Source organism: Macrotis lagotis, chromosome 2 (genome assembly GCF_037893015.1).
Source record: "Macrotis lagotis isolate mMagLag1 chromosome 2, bilby.v1.9.chrom.fasta, whole genome shotgun sequence".
Lineage (NCBI taxonomy): Eukaryota > Metazoa > Chordata > Mammalia > Peramelemorphia > Peramelidae > Macrotis > Macrotis lagotis.
The window spans coordinates 214908973-214928303 of NC_133659.1; the positions used below are offsets into that span (position 1 = coordinate 214908973).

Below are 19331 nucleotides of genomic sequence, written 5' to 3' on the forward strand. Positions count from 1 at the left end.
AGATTCCAAAAGTTCTTTTGTTGTTGTTATTGTTGTTTAGTCATTTCAGTCATGTCAGAGTCTTCATGATCCCTTTTGGGGTTTTGTTGGCAAAGATACTGGAATGATTTACCATTTCCTTCTCCAGCTCATTTTTCAGATGAGGAACTGAGGCAAACAGGATTAAGTGACTTGCCCAGGGTCACATAGCTAGAAAGTGTCTGTGGCCAGATCTGAACTCACAACAATGAGTATTCTGTACTCTATCCAACACAAACTAAATAGTTTAGTGTTTTTGTTTTTGTTAGGGGCAGAGGGAGAAGAAGGATGGAAACGTTTTCATTAATATAGTAAAGCTTCCATGCTGCCCTCCATGGTTTAAATTAGCAAGAACTAGTTTTGCAGTAATTCAGTTCTGAACAATTCAGGCAAAAGTGCATGCACTAAATTTGAAATTGGCAATGGTGAGAGGGCTTTGGCTTTATAATTGTTAAAATTGTTTCAACTACCCAAACATAAATGTTTTACCTTTTCCCCCGGCTAAGCAGTAAGAAAGGGAGAAAATGTATATGCCTAAAATGTGTGTCCATGTTATATTCTAAAATCATTTTTGAAAATTACCAATTATTCTGGATTATTTGTGCCTATTCTCTAGATAATTGAGAGTTAACTATATATTAGGACAGAATCACTGACAATGAAGACTAGAATAACCAGATTTAATTTGGGCCAAACCTTATAGAAAGGATTCAAATTTGCAGTGCCCCAAGGTACTGTGTACTAAACCTTTTTGGGGAATATGGCATATTTTGATTGTGACACCAGAATCATCAAGCTAGAAGGGAGCTGAAAATATTAGGGTTTTCCTTACCTTTTAAAATTTCTCTCATTTTACTCTCTCCATTCACTCTTAGACTCCATCTTGTGCTGACCTCATTACTGTAGGCCTATGAAATCTGGATCATTTACCAGTGTCATGTCAGGTACCTGAATCACTTCTTAGGAAGATTCTGAAGATCACCTGGCAGGAGAAGACACTAGACACTGAGTCCTTTCTCGAGCTAAACTGCCTAGCATTCCAACATTACTACAAAGTGAAACTATGATGGGCTGCACACGTTGTTAGAATGCCAGGCCTGCACTTGCCAAAAATAACTATTTTATGGAGAATTCACATTAAGGCAAGCACTCACAAGGGGGTCAGAAGAAGTGATACCAAGACACCCTGAAGGTCTCATTGAAGAACTTTAAAATTGATTATACAGCATGAGAGACAGTGGCACAGGACCACCTAGCATGGTGTGCCCTCATCAGTGAGGGTACTGCCCTCTATGAGGAAGGTAAAATTGAAGCAGCTCAAAGAAAAAGAGACATCTGTAAGTTTAGAGTATCCACCCCAGGTGTTCATGTGGCCTGTGCCCAATCTGCAATAGAGCATTCCAAGTTTGTATTGGTCTGATCAGCTACAGTCAAAACACTGTAATTTGTCTCAAACATAGTGATGTCATTTTCATCTTCTTCAATAATGAAGGACTAGACCAACCAATCAATTCTGTCCCAGTAATATACCCTTAGTTTGTTTTCCTGTCTTCTCCAATTAAATTAGAAATCCTTTAAAATCAGAGGTTGTATCATCTACATTTTGTATATTCCTCAATTTGTGACACAGCACTATATATGCAAATAGATACTTAAGAAATGTTTGTTGAATTGAATTGAATTGTGTTATTCCTCACTAGAGTGTACCTAAACCAATCCCAGTGGAAATAAAATGCAATTATTTAAGAATTCTGTTGAAACACTCCTCTTTCAGAGGAGTGATATAAATTACATCTGTGATATAAATCAAGCCCATTTCTTCCTGTTCCATTATAGACATATATTGTCTAAGTCACAATCATCATAGGGAGAAGAATATCATCATCTTCAATTGAAAAAATAAAAACTCAAAGAAGTAATTTGACCCACAATTAGTAAGTGGTACTGTATCCCCAGGTCTACTGGATCTGAATTTTAGCTAAAATCCTAGTTCTACCATTTAAGAGCTGTGTGACCTTGAATAAATCATTTCACTTTTCTATACCCGAGTCCCTTCATCTGTAAACCTTTTCAGGTTTCCCTTCCAGGACTAAAATTCTATGATTCTATTCTTATGAACCCATACTGCTTCCTACTTCATATTGCCTCTGTCTTCAATGCAAATAGAGAAGATTTGATCACGTATGGGTCATGCATACCCAGCAAGTGGTCATCTAGCTTCTACTTAAAGACCATCTTGGTTGTCTTCCTTAAATATTCTCCACTTTATTAATGTCTTTCATAAATTATGGTGGCCAGAATTGAACACAATCCAGATAAGGTATGATGAACTTAAGAGTATAATAGCATAAACAATATTGACTATTCTTGGAAGATCTTCCCCTCTTTTTTTTTTTAACAAGGCCAATGGGGTTAAGTAGTTTGCCCAAGGCCACACAGCTAGGTAATTATTAAGTGTCTGAGACTGGATTTGAACCCAGGTACTCCTGACTCCAAGGGCAGTGCTTTATCCACTATACCACCTAGCTGCCCAGATCTTCCCCTCTTAACAAAACCCAATATAGAATTCAAAATTGGCTTTTTTTCCTTCTGTATTCCCCAGTTGACTCACATTGACCTACAAGATCTTTATCAGAACTGTTATCGATACTTCCTCCATTTATACTTGGGAAGTTGTTTTCTTTTGTTTTTTAATTTAACTTTACTGGACTGCTAAGAAGTATGTGAAGCTGAATCTAAACTCATGACTTCCTGGCTCCAACCTGGTGCTCTATGCACTGTATCCCCTAGCTACAAAGAGATACTTTATCAAAAGATTTGCCAAAATCTAATATAATTATATCCATACCCTCATAGTCTAGAAATCCTAAAAATGAAGATGTGTAGTGTGTAGTCTGACCAGTTCTTGATGAAGCCATTATGCTTCTAACTACTACTTCTCTAGCAAGATGTTTTATAACCATCTCTTTCTTGATTCTTTCAAAAAATTTCCCAAGAATCAAAATCAAACTAACTGAATTTGTTTGTAGATTCTGCTCCTTTTCTTTCTTGCAAATTTAGATCCTTTGCTTACTCCATTCTTTGTGGCACCGCTCCAGTTTTTCTTGACTTTTCTTTTTTTTTAAATTTTATTTATTTAAGGTAATGCCTAAGGTCACACAGCTCTGGAATTAAGTGTCTGAGGTTGGATTTGAACTCAGGTCCTCCTGACTACAGGGCTGGCACTCTTTCCACTGCCCCATCTAACTGCCTGTTATCTTGACTTCTCAAATGTTATCGAAAGCAGTTCACTAAATACACCTGTCAGTTCTTTTTGTAACCAAGGATATTGTGCATCTGGGCTAGATACTTGAATTCATCAAGGGCAGTTAATTGTCTTCCTACACTCTCTCCTTATTTATCTTGTTCATCAAGTCCCTTTAAGTCATCTTTGTACTGTTATTTCTAAAAGAAAGGTCATCTTGGTCATTTTCAAATTTGATGACTGTCAGTCATTGATCAAAATGTTAAACATGTTATCCTTTGGGGGGAAAAAACCCAGAAACAAAACAGAATTGAGTAGCTCTGTCTTCTATTCCTTGTAAGTAATCATTCCATTCATTAGAGAACAAAGGTTCTAAATTTTCTTTGATCCTTTTTTCTCCTATTAAAGCTTTTTTTTTGAGGCAATCAAGGGTAATATGACTTGCCCAGGGTCACACAGCTAGTATATTATAGCTTTTTAAAAGCACATCTTGTTGTCCTTGACTTTTTTTTAATTTCATCTTATCCTTAGTCCACTTACCACACCACAGACTTTGAATAGTCATCCCCTATCTTTTAATGCAAGAATTTATTTCATATAGTTCCTACTATGTGCTAGGTACCAACCTAAGCAAACTGTATCTCCTATAGAGAGATATCACCATCTGGTGATAAAACTACCATTAATTAAAGTCTGTTTTCCTAGACAGGACTCTATACAGAAAAGGTTAGTTTATGTAGAATTCTATCCAGCAGAAATTTCTATTGTTACTGCCTTGCTTTTAAGAACAATGAGAACCAATGTTCTTGATACTTGGGCTAAAGGACTGTAAGACTAATCAACAAAAAAAGATTAAATTATGTTCAGTATGATTTTACTATTAGGAATATTTTCTTGTATATTTCCCCGAAGATATGTGCATTAAAAGTGGTCACCAAAACAACTATTCTGTGACCATGTTATAGTCGTTAAAACTCTGATGGATCTGTAATCAAATTGTGAGTATTATTACGGCAACAATGTAGGTTCAAAGTCATCCAAACTGGTCCATCCTATAAGACTCATTTCTGTCCTACCATAGAGTTCATCAAATATGTCCAGTCTCTCATTTGTGTTAGACTTTGTGCAAACTCAACACAATCTATTAATGTCATTAAATGACACCTATTTAGAGATCAAATAGACATCCATTACACTCCCGAGCATTTAGCTCTTTGAACATCATTGTTATGACTAAGAAGGAAGGTCTTTTTCAGGGCAAATGAGAAAATTTAATCTGCAGAGAGGTGAATTGATGACTAAGGTCAGTTTTCTAGGGTCAATTTGAAAGATAAGTTGCTGTGTAGGAGCTCTCTTCCCCAGATATAAATCTCTGCTAGGGCTAATTGGTGGTTAGACACTGGAGGCTAAAGAGCACCTAGGTATCAGTCATAGACTCAAGAAAAATCTTAAGTAGGATCAGAAGCTGGGGCATTGTCCAGGGTCCCTAAATCGCTGGTGTAGCAGGTGCCACAGAACCTGAGAACTGACATTTTTCTCCAGTGGTCATCTGGATCCTAATCATAGTTGAAAAGAATCTCCGCTATAAAACATCTGGCGAGTGATCAGCCAGGGTGAAAACTTCCCAGGGACACCATTCCTATCAAAGGAATTTATTCCACTTTGGGGGAAGACAATACATAAAAACAAATTGAAAAGGGGGTGGGGTACGGGTGGAGGGTGATGAAATCCTGTGATACCACTCCGTTGCATTCTGTCCTGACACGAAAGCAGCCCGGCTGCCCCGGCCCGGGGGGCTGGGTGTGGGCACAATGGCCCCGAAGGGCACACAAGGGTCCTGGTGCCCGTTCCCGGGAGCTGCACCTCTCACCAACAGCTTTTCTGCTGCTGTTTGCATGGGGGGTAGGTGGCGGACAAGTCACACCGTGGCCGCGCTTCCCCGAGGGGCTGCGCTCCGTGGGCGCCCTTCTCCGCGCACACGCGGGCTGGGGGGCGCCACCAGGCGGGGAGCGGCCACCGCGCGGTCCGGGGGGCCCGTCCCCTCGCGCCGCCCCCGCCTCGGCGCGCCCGGCGGTCCGCGGCGGCGGCGGCGGCGGCGGGGGGCGAGCCGCACCTCGAGCGCGGGGCGGGGCGGGGCGGGCGCCAATGGCGGAGCCGGCGCCCCCGGGGGTCCCGGCCACCTGCGCGGGACCTGCTTTCGGCAGGGCGGCTCCGAGGCGGCCTGCGCGGGCCTCGCCCCGGCCGTCCCCGGGCCCCGGCCGTCCCCGCGCCCCGGAGGCCCGGGAGCGCCGCCGGGCGGAGGACGGAGCGGCTTCGGGCCGGGGAGGTGCGGCCGCCCCCGGGGCCCGAGCGAGGAGGGGAAGGGCTTCCGTGAGCCCCAGAAACGGGGAGAGCCCGCCCCGCCCCGCAGCCGGAGGGGCACGGCGACGCGGTTACCTTACGCGACCCCGAGCGGGGGCCGCGGAGCGCCCGGCGGGCCTGCCCGGGAGGGGGCGGCTGCGCCCCGGCTCCGCCGCGCTCCGGCGCGCTCCGCTCCACGTGGGCCGGGCGCGCGCGCGCCGCCCCCCCCCCCCCGGCGCGCGCACCGCCTCTTGCAGTACATGGTCGGCGGAGGCGCGCCCCCGGGGCCGGCAGAGACCGGCTGCAGCCGGTATCGGATAAGAGATAGGCAGAGACCGGGGGAAAGAGTCAGGAGCACGGACAAGCGGACCGAGCGGGGAGAAGGGGGCATCGCCGGGGAGGGAGGGGTAGGGTGTGGCCGGAGGGGGCCGCTCCAGTCGCGGGAGGGAGAGATAAGGAAATAGGCGGGCGCGAGGCCGGGGGAGGGGAGGGGAGGGGAGGGGAGCCGGGCCGGGCTCTCTCCAGACCGGACGGGGTCTCCCGGGCCCCAAAGGGTTAACCCTTTTTTCATGTCTCTCTGAGCTGCTTATAAGAGGAGGAGGACAAGCCTCCGCCTTATTGAGAACCTTTTGGGGTTTATCCTCTTCTCTCCCAACTTGGTGAGTTCGCTTTATTATTTACGCGTTTCAAAGTTTGATTGTGTGCTGCCTGGATTGCGGGGCGGGCGGGCCGGGGCGCGAGGAAGGAAGCGCCTCCACGTTTTGGAGAGGTGGTGATGGAAAGACGGGTTCCCCCTTGACAGTTCGGAGACCAGGCGTTCTCCCCAGTGGAGGGCAGAGGGGACGTGGGCTCATCCATCTTACTTCTCGCCTCCTTTTTGGTGCCTTTTTAAATTGCTTTAAAATAGAGGCCTTGGGCGAAGTGTCCCCCCCCCCAAGAGAGGGGCTTTTGGGGAGCTGCTGAGGGCTGGGGTTCAGCCGAGCCTCCGGGGGTCCCGCCTGAAGTTCCGAACGTCATCAGAATCTGAAATGTCCGGGGCACCTCGCAGTGGCTGGGCGCCGTTCACACCGGGGCGAAGACCACGCTGTCCCGGCAGGGGCGGCTTGGCCGCCCCCCAGGCCCGTCCCCTGACCGTGCCCGCCGCTGTCGGCCGGGCAGAGTTCCCCCGCTAGGCTGCAGATCGTGTTCGGATTGTCCAAGTTGTGACTTGCAGGCTTCCCCACCCAGCTTCAAACTGTTTCCCTCCTGCGAAACCCGAAGCGAAACCACTGCTGTAGCCGGCAAGTGTCACAGCTGTTTTGCAAAAGACAACTTTTTAAAGGAAATAGGTTATTTCCTTATGTTCGACCAAGAAGAAATAAAAAATGACACAAGTGGCTAGCAACATTGGATGTACACTTTGATGAGAAACCAGCCTTGGAAGCAACTCCTTGGCAACATTAGGTTCTTCACCTGAAATTCCCATGTTTGCAAAGTTCAACATTTAAAGCCAGCAATTTATGATTGGGTCTGTTGCTACATCGAGAGGGGGAAAGGTATTTAAGAAAGGATGTGGGGGTCCCCCACATAGTAGGGTTATTCTTTGGTAGCCTCAGAGTTTATGGTAAAAATCTTTAGAGGCAAACCACCTTGGGGGAGGCACTATGACATAGTCAGTGATACATCTTGCAATTCCAATGTAGAAATAGTCCTGAGGTTCCTTTCATTTAAGACTTTCCAACATAGAGACAGACATACAGTATGTAAATAAACAGTGCAACCAAGTGGAAAAGCAACTTCTACTGTCTTAATGATTTCCACTAACCCCAGAGTTTTATTTCTGCGGTTTTCATTTGCGAGTTTCCTCAATGGAAATCCTTCTAGGGAGAACACGATTAAATTCTTGGATCGGGCTGCAACATCATGGGCTAGTAAATTGGAAAATGAGTTCCGTCAAATTGTTCAGGGCTGCTTATGCAGCATTTCTGAAAAAGCTTGCGATTTTTTTTACTGTGCATTTGGACTTTTTATATAAGTAGACTTCACCTAAGTACAGATTAGTTTTGACAATAATGGACTGGAACAGTTTGTTGAAAGCTGTTCTCCAGGGTTACACTTTTAAGAAGAATGGAAATATATGGCACTTTTGCTAAGTGGCAGTTTGTGTCAGTTACTGTCAAATACTTCCATGTGTGTCCTATTGAAACTCTATTGATTATTGAAGATAAAACTGCTCAATATGGAATAATCAGTGTTTTGCCTTTTAAATGCATACAAGTTGTGTATCATATTAAGCAGTAACTATTACAGTGAAACTCAGTGTTTTCACATTTCTAAACTCCAGTAGAATGGTCTGTTATTTCAAGTAAATTTAAAGAGAATTTAAATAGTCCTTAAATTTATCATGAAATTTTTATTCCCTTAAGAGTTAAAAAGGTATTTTGTATTAATTCCCTTTGTGCATCTTTTTGGAGAATAGCTTAAAGATGAGATTGTTATTACACCTATTTTATACCCAGAAAGATATTAGCTTTGGAAAGGGACCAAAGAAATTATTTAAATCAAGTCCCCTTTTTTTATTCCCAGAAAAACCTGAGGCCACTAACTAGGTCACAAAGAGATAGAAATCAATTTGAGTTACTTTGTGCAATGCTTTAGATACTTTGTATTTGCTTATCTTTATACCTGTTATATCTCCCCAGTAGAAAGTAAGCCCCTTAAGGACTCAGGCTCTTAAAGTCTTTGAATCAATCTCCTGGGACTAGAAGAGCATTTCATAATTACTTGTTGAATTAATCTGAGATAAAGAAAATAAACTCTAAGAGGCAAATTCATTTACAAAGCACATAAATATCTGAGAAAACTCTAGATTATTAGAATTAAAGGGAATTTTTGAGATTTATCTCAAGTTCAAACCATCATTTTATGAGGAGAAACAGAGTCATTTAAAGTGACTTGAGTCACAAAGTGACTTACCTTCTTAGAATTCAACATTTTGAGTAGATATACCATTCTAGCTGACAGATTCATCTGACTATAAAAGTGAATTGGGAAAGAAGAATCTTTATTCTCTAGAGCCAACAATAAAATCAGGGACTGTGAAACCAACAGATAGAATACAGAGGCCATGGTAAACTAAGAAGTTTGCCTAAAGTCACACATGTAGTAAGCATCAGAAGCAGATATTTAAAGCCAGTACTTCTGAAACCATGCTCTTTAGAAAATACTGTGCTATATTAATCTTGCTAATAGCTGTTTTTCATAGTACTTTAAGGTTTGTCACACAAGTTATCTCTTAACTACTCTGTGAAATTAGGAGAGATACTGTTATTTACATTTCAAAGATGAAGAAACTGGCTATGGGGGCTTAAATTAACATGCCCAAAGTCACATAGAAAAATAAGTGTTGTGAGGCAGATTTTGAACCCAGGTCACAAGAGTTTCTTTTTCCCAGCACTGGCATATTCTTCAGATACTTAAAATCAGTCCTAATTTTTGCTCAATCTTTGGTTTTGTTTTAAAAAAAAATGACAGTATATTGGGGGCAGCTAGGTGGTGCAGTGGAGAGAGTACTGACCCTGGAGTCAGGAGGACCTGAGTGCAAATTGAGCCTCAGACACTTAGTAATTGCCCAGTTGTGTGGCCTTGGGCAAGCCACTTAATCTCATTGCCTTAAATAAATAATTTTTTTAATGACAGTATAAAACACCTAGGAATATACCTGCCAAAACAAATCCAGGAACTATAGGAACAAAATTTTTTGTTGTTGCTGTATAAAGTCATATAAATTAAATCAGATTAAATAATCCAAGAACTAACAATTGTTCCTGGATGGGCAGGGCCAATACTATAAAAACAACAATTTTATGTGAACTGTATACATATACACATATATATTATATACATATAATATATAATGCCATCCAAATTAACTTAACAAAATTATTTGTACTGAATCAGAAAAAACCAACAATAACAAAATCCATTTGTAAGAAGAAAAAGTCAAGAATGTTAAAGGAACTAATAGAAAAAAAGATGTAAAGAAAGGTTTAGCACTACCAGATCTTAATCTATATTACAAGACAGTAATTATCAAAACTATCTAGTGAACAGGCTAAGAAATAAAAATGTAGATCAGTGGAACAGAATAGACATGTAATTCACAGTAAATAGATACGGTAAACTTGTATTTAATGAGTATAAAAATTCCCAAGTTTTGAGGTTAAGAATTCATTATTTGGTAAAAAAAAAAATGTGAAAATTGGAAAGCAGTCTGGCAGAAATTGGGCATAGATCAATATCTTACACCATTTACCAGGATAAGATCAAAATGGATACCTGACCTAGATAAAAAGAGAGCTATTACTAGAAAATTTGAAGAACATGAACTATATTACCTGTCACACTTTTGAATAGGTGAACAATTTATGAATAAAGAGGTAGAGAACAATGTGAGTTATAAAATGTATAATTTTGATTATATTAAGTTAAAAATGACCTACAGAAGGGATCCTTAACATTATATGTGTGTGTGTGTGTGTGTGTGTGTGTGTGTGTGTGTGTATGTGATGGACTCATTGGCATTCTAATGATATATGTTGTACTTTGCTTTATATATGTTATATAATTTGTGCCTCAAACAACCCTCAAAGGTAGGTGCTACTATTATCTAGATCATTCTGATTTGAAGACTGAGTCTAAGAGAAGTTAAATGATTTATCTAGGGGCACAAAGCAAGTAAAGTGTCTTCAGTTGGATTTTGAATTCATGTCTTCCAACATTCCAGCATTCTAGCCATTGTATCACCTAGCTGATTCAGGTTAATCCAGTAGTTCCCTCTTCTCAGGATTGTTTTTAAAATGCATAAAACAAAATACATAGGATTACAAAAGAAATCAATTATACTGAAATAAGTATCTAAACAAGTAGACTCCAAGTTAAAGAATCCCTGCTCTAAAGTATCTATGGATGCCTTTTTTTTATGTAAAGGCATTGGGGAAGTTCTGTCTTCTCCATCTAAATTCTACCTCCTTATGTACTCAAATTCCCACAACTAACTATATGGAAATTATTTCAAGGAACCAAACTACTATTTGCTATTGCTAGTGAAATTATCATCCCCTCTTCATTGGTAATTGAACATGAGTCCTTCAGAAAGTTTTAACCATAAATTTTTTGATCTTATATGATCTCAATAATAAAAGAACTTTTGTCCCAAGAATGGCAGTTTCCTTCAAAGATCTGAAAGTGCAAAATGATAAACAGTAAAAGGAGACTTAGATTACATCTGTACCTCTAGTTAACAAATATATATTCTGCAAGGTTTTGAGTTTTACATTTTTCTCCCTCCCCCTTCCCCCCAATAGAAAGCAATCTAATATAGACTCTACGTGTTTAATAATGCTAAACATAGATCCATATTGCAAGTATATTCCCTGAATCATAAAGAAGCCTAAGGCAGAAACTTCTGGCACTAAAATTTGAGTCCTAATGATTAGAATGTAAGAGAATCATCCCCATGAGAAAGGCAAATTAGTATTCCTGCTTTACACATACTTGAATTGAATATAAAGGACCTAGTATTTCATACAGTCATCATTTCCGTTTAAGAGATATGATGCTATGTTCTTCTATATATTGAGCTCTGTTCTAAACTCTGAGAATAAAAAGAAAGGCAAAAACAATCTCTACTTTCAAGGAGCTGGATTGACTACAGTGTAAGAAGACTGGAAACCAAGGAGGGAACCAAGTTATGGAAAGCTTTAAAAGGCAAACAGGATTTTATATTTGGTCTTGAAGGCAGTGGAGAACCTCTAGAGTTGACTGAGGGAGAAGGGAAATTTATGATCAGATGTGTTTTAGGATAAGATTAATTTGACAGCCAAGTGAAAGAAGGAAAGACTTAAGGCAAGAACCTCAACTAGTAGGCTATTGCAGAAGGCCTGGAGTAAGGCAATAGGGCCTAAATCAGAGTGGTAGCACTGTCAGAGGGAAAAAGATTTAGGTAGAAATGACAGGTCTTGACAACTGCTTAGATATGGGGGTAATTGAGAGGAGTGAAAGATGACAGTGAACCTTAGAGAGATTAAGTGGATGAAACTATCTTTGACAATTATAGAGAAGTTAGAAAAAGGGAAAGGATGGATGAGTAGGAGGAGATGAGTACAGTTTTGAATATACTGAGTTTACAAAATGATTTAAATCATTCTGTGATTCTCACAGTAATCCTATGAATTATAGGTTATATAATTAATTTTCAGATGAAGAGACTGAGGCTTAGAGAGATTAAGGAAATCAATGACTATCCAGTTCATGAGTTTTAGAGGTGGAGTTCAACTCCACATCTCTTCTGACTAAAAGTCTAGTGTAACATACTACCTACCTACCCAATATATAGCAAGTTACTGTAAGATATTTCCCTGATTTAAATTCTCAAATTCAAGTTACAGTTCTGTAAACTCAAAGTGATCCATCAGCTGTGGGGAAGCTCTTTGTGAAATAGTTGACTTACTAGAGCACTGGCTTTGGAATCAGGAGGATGGCAGTTTGAATCCAGCCACTTAACTAGCTGTATAACTTTGGGCAAGTTACTTAATCCCGATTGCCCCTTATCCAGGGCCATCTCCAGTCATCCTGATACATATCTGGCTACTAGACCCAGATGGCCCCGGAGGAGAAAGTGAGGCTGGTGATTTAGCACAGCATGGCCTCACTCAAATACAATTCATGTAATTGTCATGGCATCACCTCCTTGATGTTGTGGTCTTTTCTTCTTCTTTGTATTTCTTTGGCAAGGCAGTGGGGTTAAGTAACTTGCCCAAGGTCACACAGCTAGGTAATTATTAAGCATCTGAGTGAAACATTATTATTCTTTAGGGTCAAGTCATTTCCTATTTAGTAAGGTTGTATTTTGGAAAGTTAGAAATTTGTTATCTTCCAATGTAATAGGTTTTTACTTGTATCCTGAGGAGATTAATGTTAGAAAACAAAAGCCACACAATTTTTGTCACTTTCTATACCACCTAAGGTCACTTTCTATATTACCCAAGGTTTATGTATTGGTTAGCTTTTCCAGAAGAGTTTACTGTTCAATGTAATTAGCTGCACCCAATTATTTATTAAGAAGTGTCCCACTACCACCACTTTTCAGCTTTGACTCAATAGCCTTTATAAGGCTAATTAACTCAACTCTGGGCAGGTTAGAATTGATTGTGCTTGAAGTTCTAATTCCTTCAATTTAAGTAAAACAGGCCAACTGAAAAAAGATTGGGAAGTTAGCTAGAAATTGTCTTTGGGAGTTCAGCTCTTCTCTTCCCTAATGTCTTCTAATAACTCCTGTAGTAGCAGTAGTGGTAGCAGTAGAGGTAGTGTAGATCAAATTGGAAACTCAACAGATGGAAGAAGGCTTTAGGTCCAAGCCCCTCATTCTGTAAATGAGAGAACTGAGACTGAAGAGAGGTGATTTGACTTGCCCAAGTTCTCCCACTGAGTTAGGCGGCATCATGATAAGTGGAAAGATGATTAGACTTGAAGTAAAGAGACCTGGGCTGAAGATGTGAACTTGTTTGACCTCTCAGGTTCACAATTTTCTTACCAGAAGATAGAATGATGATCTATCTTTTGTAGTGAGGAAAAGGCCTTATAAACTAAAGCAAAATAGAAATATCATTTTCTTATTAATGGCACAGACTGGGTTAGAACCTAGTACATGAAAAGCTGAGAGGTGCAAAAAATATATAAATATGTATCTACTGTACAAAGCATGATATGACATTAGGAAAGGGGTACAATGTAAACTCCTTAAGGTAAGAGATTGTTGTTACATTTTTGTCTTTGTATTACCAGGACTTTACACTGCCTGAAATATAAGTAGGTGTTTAATGACTTCTTGTGAATTTATAGTTTTTTCTTCATCACTCTAGCTGTCAAGACATTTTCAGTGAATACCTAGTGTTTACAAGTTTCTTTTCTAAACACTAGAGGATACAAATAATTTTGAGCCCTGTACCCTCCTTTCTGGTAGTTTACAACTTAGTTAAAAGGAAAGTTAGATAATATAAGAATAGGACTGAATTTTACTTAGAGGTAATTGGTTTTATATATATATATATATGTGTGTGTGTGTATGTATTTCTTGATTGAATTAATCTGTCTTGTAGCCAGAGCAAACAAGAGCCTGAAAATCTCAAAGTAAGTAATTTTGAAGAGACATGGTGGTAACCCAAGGAATTTGTATAAAAAGGGAGGAGCTGGTTAAGAGCCAGATAGAGCAGACAGGTCAAAAAATATCTAAGAGGAAGTTAAGCCCCATACAGAGCTGAGCTAAGAACTGGCAGCTCAGGCAACCAGAAAAAGGAGAAAGAAGAGGTTAAGAATAATCAATTAGATCTGAGAGTCTCTATATAGAGATGATTGATCTCTATGATGAGCTAATCACCAAGTGATTATCAAGAGAAGGAGAAGTCCCAGGACAGTGCTTTGGGACATTCCCACAGTTAGCAGACACCTTAGATGAACACCTAACAAAGGAGGCTGAGAAGGAACAATTAGACTAAGAAAACCAGAAAAGAAAAATGTAGGAGTTTCTAGGAGAAGAGGAGAGTTGAAAATGTAAAAGATCAAAAAGGATGAGTATCAGGTTTAGCAATTGAGAGATCATGAATTAATGACTTTAGAAAAAGCAATTTCAATTGAATGATGGGGTCAGAAGCCAGAAGTCATTGCAAAAAAGATAAAGGGGAAAGGAAAATAAAGTTGCCTACTGTTGGTGGCCTCAATCCGAAGTCTGAGAATCTTAGAATCAGAAAGGGACCTATCTTTTTTTTTTGTTAATTCATCAATCAAGCATTTTTAAGCACTTGCTATTTGCTTGGCATTATTATTTTTTCACTAGAAATGCAAAAATTAAAAATGAAACATGGTAAAGTTGGCTTGTTCCCTGACAATTTGGGATAGTACCTTGGGTAGAAAAGAGTACATTCCCAGGTTATTCTTCCTCATCTCTGTCTCTTAGCTCCTTCCCTAGATTCTTTCAAGGATGAGTTCAAAATCACATAACTGTTCTGACTGGGTCTACCACAAATTATTATTATACAACCTCAACTGGGCCCTTTCTACTTCTATACTTGCCTCACCTACTCATCCCTCTTCAAACCATCTAAGGCTCCCCTGAGAACCCTTTCTCATATTTTATGGAAAAAATTCAGGCCATTCACCATGAGCTCCCTGTTTTCCCCCTTTTCCTCATCTCCTATCACATTCAGATACCTTCTGCCTCCATCCCCTTCTTCACCCTTCTCACGTGATGAAGTGTCCTTAACTGCCTCCTAAAGTTAATCTCTCTTTGTGCTCAAACAATTCCCATGCCATCTCCTCCAACAATATTCCCTCTGTCATCTCTACTTTATTACTTATTTACAAATTTTCCCTTTGTACTGGTTCATTCCCCATCCCTATAAATACAACCATATTTCCCCCAGCCTTAAAAACTTGATCTTCTCATCCCCACTGTTGTTCTATATCCCTTCTGTCATTTGTGGCTAAACTCAAAATGGCAGTCTACAATACTGCCTCCACTTTGCTCTCACTCTCTTATTAACCCCTTACAATCTGGCTTCAGATTTTATCATTTCATTTAAAACTTTTTTTCTAACATAATCCATGATTTTTAGATGCCAATTCTAATGGCCTTTTCTCAGTCCTCATTTTTCTTAACCTCTCTGTAAATTTTGATACTATTGATCTCCCTCTCCTACTTAATAATCACATCTCTCTAGGTTTTGGGGAATAACACTCTGTTACATTTCTTTATCCACCAGAATGCTTCTTTTTAGGACCCAGCTCATGTCATCTAATCATATTTCTGAGTTCACCTTTCTTCTCTCACTATAATTATCTCATTTGGTGATCACATCAACTCTTAGATTTAATTATCATCTCTATGCTACTGATTCTCAAATCTACTGATTCTGCCCCTAATCTCTCTGGTAACCTACAATCTCCCATCTTCAACTACTTTTCAGAAAACTCCAATTAAATGTCCAGAAGACATCTTAAATTAAGCATATCTATGATAGAACACATTATCTCCCCCCCACACACACACACACACCTTTCTTCTTACTGTAGAGGGCAGTAGTTAAGTTGGGCAACTAGATGGTACAATGGATAGAGCACTGGCCTTGGAGTCAGGATAGAGTTTGAATCCAACCTCAAACATTTAAAACTTCCTAGCTATGTAACCTTAAGTCACTTAACCCTGATTGCCTTGCATCTAATGCCATCTCCAGTTGTCCTGATTCAGATCTGGCCATTGGACCCAGATGGCTCTGGAGGAAAAAGTGAGGCTGGTGACTTAGCCCAGCAACCCCTCACTCAAATCAGTTCACCTATTTGTCATGGCATCACTTCTCTGATGTCATGATCCTTTCAAGGACAAAGGACAAACACCATTCTCCCAGTTCCTCGGGTTCTCAACCTAGGAGTCATCTTCGACTCCTCACTATTGCCCTATTCCACTTTTGCAGTATCTCTCAAATATTCTTTCCCTCACCCTCCCCACTCTCTCCTGACACTGCTACCACTCTGCTACACCTCTCTTTACCTCTTACCTAGAGTGCTGCAATAGTCTGCTGGTAGTTTTGCCTGCCTCAACTCTTCCTTTAAAACTTAGGTCCAATTCTGTCACTCTCCTAACTCAGTAAACTCCCAGTGATTCTTTGTTGCCTCCAGGATCAAAATACAGACTTCTTTGGCATTCAGGAGCTCTTTATAACCTAGCTCCATTTTACTTTTCCAATGCTGGTACAATGGATAGAGCACCAACCCTGGAGTCAGAAGGATCTGAGTTCAAATTCTGCTTGAGACATTTGACACTTTAACTAGCTACGTGATCCTGGGCAAGTCTCTTAACCTTCATTGTCTCTCATCCAGGGCCATATCCAGTCATCCTAATTCATTATGCCTCCAGAGGAGAAAGTTAAGGCTGGTGACTTTGTACAGCACCCTCTCATTCAAATCCAATTCACATGCATTTCATGGCATCACCTCTCTATATTCTATGCCCGACATGCTCTCATTCAATTCTTCTCTGGTCTCTCATAAGTCTCACCTAAAATCCTATATTTTATAGGAAGTCTTTTCTAAACCCTTCTTAATTCTGCTCTTTTCCCTCCATTAATTTCAAACTCTTTATTCTGTATATAATTTGTTTGTATATATTTGTTTGCATGTCCCATACTATGAGTTCCTTGAAGGCAAAAGCTGTCTTTTGCCTCCTTTGTATCCTTAAGGTGCCTGGCACATCACAGGTGCTTAATAAATTTTATTAACAGAGTAATCAATCCCACATTCCGCAGAACTTTCCCTAGTGCCCTCTCCTCTCCCTCTCCATACATATATGTTATATATATATGTACATATATATATATATATATGTATGTATCTTTTATTATGTAGTTATTTACATGTCTTCCCCATCAGAATGCAAGCAACCTGAGGACAGGGGCAAAACACCAAACCTTTAAATTCCTGACCATATCAAGTACTGCATAAATGTTAGCTATTTTATTTTCATCCACACCTGGTATAGGGCCTGACACATAATAAATTGTCCTGAAAAATCACCAGTAACTTTTGTAATGAAACAAATTGACAACAGAATGTAAGTCCTTGAGGGAAAGAACTGTTTGACTTTTTATTTCTTTATTTTTTGGTCTTGGTATCTCTAGTAATTACCTTAGGACCTGGCATAGAACTAGACCTTAATAAATGCCAACAGAAGTGAACTGCATTGAAGGCAACCCATGGGCACCAAGACTTAAGATATGTGGGTTTTAAAGACATAGTTTTATTTTGGCTACCTGTATCTTTTTTGTAGCTGAAAATTCCTACACTATTTCTAAGAACTTTAAAATGGCAAAACCATTCCAAGTGATAATGTGTACTTTAACTGATGTCCCTTTAATCTCAGTGTCAAGAACTCCTTTTAGCCACTAAGAGGAGGAAGCTGAACTTCTCATTCTAGGGCAACTGAGGTGGTATAGTAAATACTGCATTTGGAGTCAGCAAGGCTTTCATTTAAATCCTGCCTTACAAACTGTGACCTTGAGCAAAGCACTTAATTTCTGCCTCAACTTCTTCATCTATTTATATGGGCATAATAAAAGGACCTGCTTCCCTAGATGGTTGTAAAGATCAAATGACATAGCATATAAAGTGTTTTGCAAATCTTTTAAGTAGTATAAGTGCTAGCTATTAGAGCTAGTTATAATTGGCTAATAGTTTCTAGCATATTTCAAAGACCAGGTACCAGACTATATCTATATCTAAGCCACATAATTCAACTCTATGTTTCATGTCTTAACTTCACAGAAACATTAAAAAAAAATTCAGGTGGCAGTGCTATAGAATTTAATAAGGAACATCAGAATGTTTAAACCTGCCTCATGGTCAACTATGTTTAAAAAGTTTTATATTTCCTTTTTATTTCAGATTAAGAATGACGCAGAGGAGAAAGTTTTGTTTCAGTGCAAATGTTTATTCTCAAGTGCCTGATGGAGGATGGGGCTGGACAGTGGCTTTCGCATTTTTCTTGATAGAAGCACTTACATATGGTGTCATCAAATCATTTGGTGTCTTCTTTAATGACATAAGGGACAGTTTTAATGAAACCAACAGCAAAATTTCATGGATAATATCAATATGCGTGTTTGTGCTAACATTTACAGGTTAGTATTTTTTTTTAGTTTATATCTTAAACAAGTTTATATTTTTTAACTGGCATATTTAGATACTTAATGTAATAGAACTCATTTCATGAAAGGGCATGACTACCCATAATAACAGTTATGCCATAAGGTTAGCATTATTATACATTTTTTTCCAGCTGAAGAAATTAGAGGAAGAGTTAATTCAACAATCTTGTCCAGTAGGCATTTATTGTCTACTACATACAAAGGTCTGTGCAAAAATAAAACAATTTTTAAAAATTGTTCCTACCCTTAAATCTGATAATGAGAGGACAATATAACATGTACACAAATAATAGCCGTAATACTGAATAAAACATAAGTTCATTATATCTAAAGCTCTGTAATGATGTTTGGAATGATAGAATGTTCATTTCCATTGGAGAGAGGGGAGACTTTATGGAGGAGGTAGTAAACAGGGCTGGAAAGGATAAATGGGATTTTAGCAAGTAGACATTTAACAGAAGGTATTCCAATCATAGGGAATGAGAAGAGATAGAATCAGAAATAAATTCATAGAATCTAGACTGTCAGAATTGACAGTTTTTTGAGTATCTCTCTAGTTATGCTAATCTGGAATTAGTAGCATTCAGTTAATTTGGTCCTTAATAGGCTAGAATCATAGACTCAGAATCAAAAGGGATCAGAGAGATCATCTAATCCAAGTCCTACCCAAAGAATGAACAGCAACTACAACATCACTGGCATGCAGTCATCAAATCTTTACTTTAGACCTAGTTGAGGGGGCAGCTAGGTGATGCAGTGGATAGAGCACTGGCCCTGGAGTCAGGAGGACCTGAGTTCAAATCCAGCCTCAGACACTTAATAATTACTAGCTGTATGACTTTGGGCAAGTCACTTAACCCATTGCCTTGCCCAAAAAAAGGCATGATTCATGTGAGTTTCAATGATCTATTAATATAATGCAAGTCAATACTAGGACTTGGAAGCAAAAAATGCTAATGACATACATGACCACGTGGAGAAATAGTAGAGCTAGT

General features: G+C 39.7%; 2 protein-coding genes across 10 annotated transcripts in view; one reads left to right on the forward strand and one right to left on the reverse strand.

Moving 5' to 3' along the window:
• The window catches only part of ARSG (arylsulfatase G), a 185763-nt gene that overhangs the window by 139860 nt on the left and 26572 nt on the right, over positions 1 to 19331 (reverse strand). The window contains exon 1 of one of the 8 annotated variants that reach the window (XM_074224717.1): positions 5699 to 5736. The exons of 6 other annotated variants lie outside the window; for them this stretch is intronic. The gene's annotated coding sequence lies outside the window, so the exon portion shown is untranslated. Of the gene's footprint in view, positions 1 to 850; positions 5140 to 5698; positions 5737 to 19331 lie in introns of those variants that run through there. One more of the 8 variants, XM_074224716.1, reaches the window with a different exon arrangement.
• The window catches only part of SLC16A6 (solute carrier family 16 member 6), a 31449-nt gene continuing 18223 nt past the window's right edge, over positions 6106 to 19331 (forward strand). Inside the window, exons 1-2 of one of the 2 annotated variants that reach the window (XM_074224724.1) lie at positions 6106 to 6261; positions 18074 to 18309. In XM_074224724.1, the coding sequence (XP_074080825.1) occupies positions 18081 to 18309 (229 nt within the window). In that variant the 5' untranslated portion in view covers positions 6106 to 6261; positions 18074 to 18080. Of the gene's footprint in view, positions 6262 to 6308; positions 18310 to 19331 lie in introns of those variants that run through there. The other variant, XM_074224725.1, reaches the window with a different exon arrangement.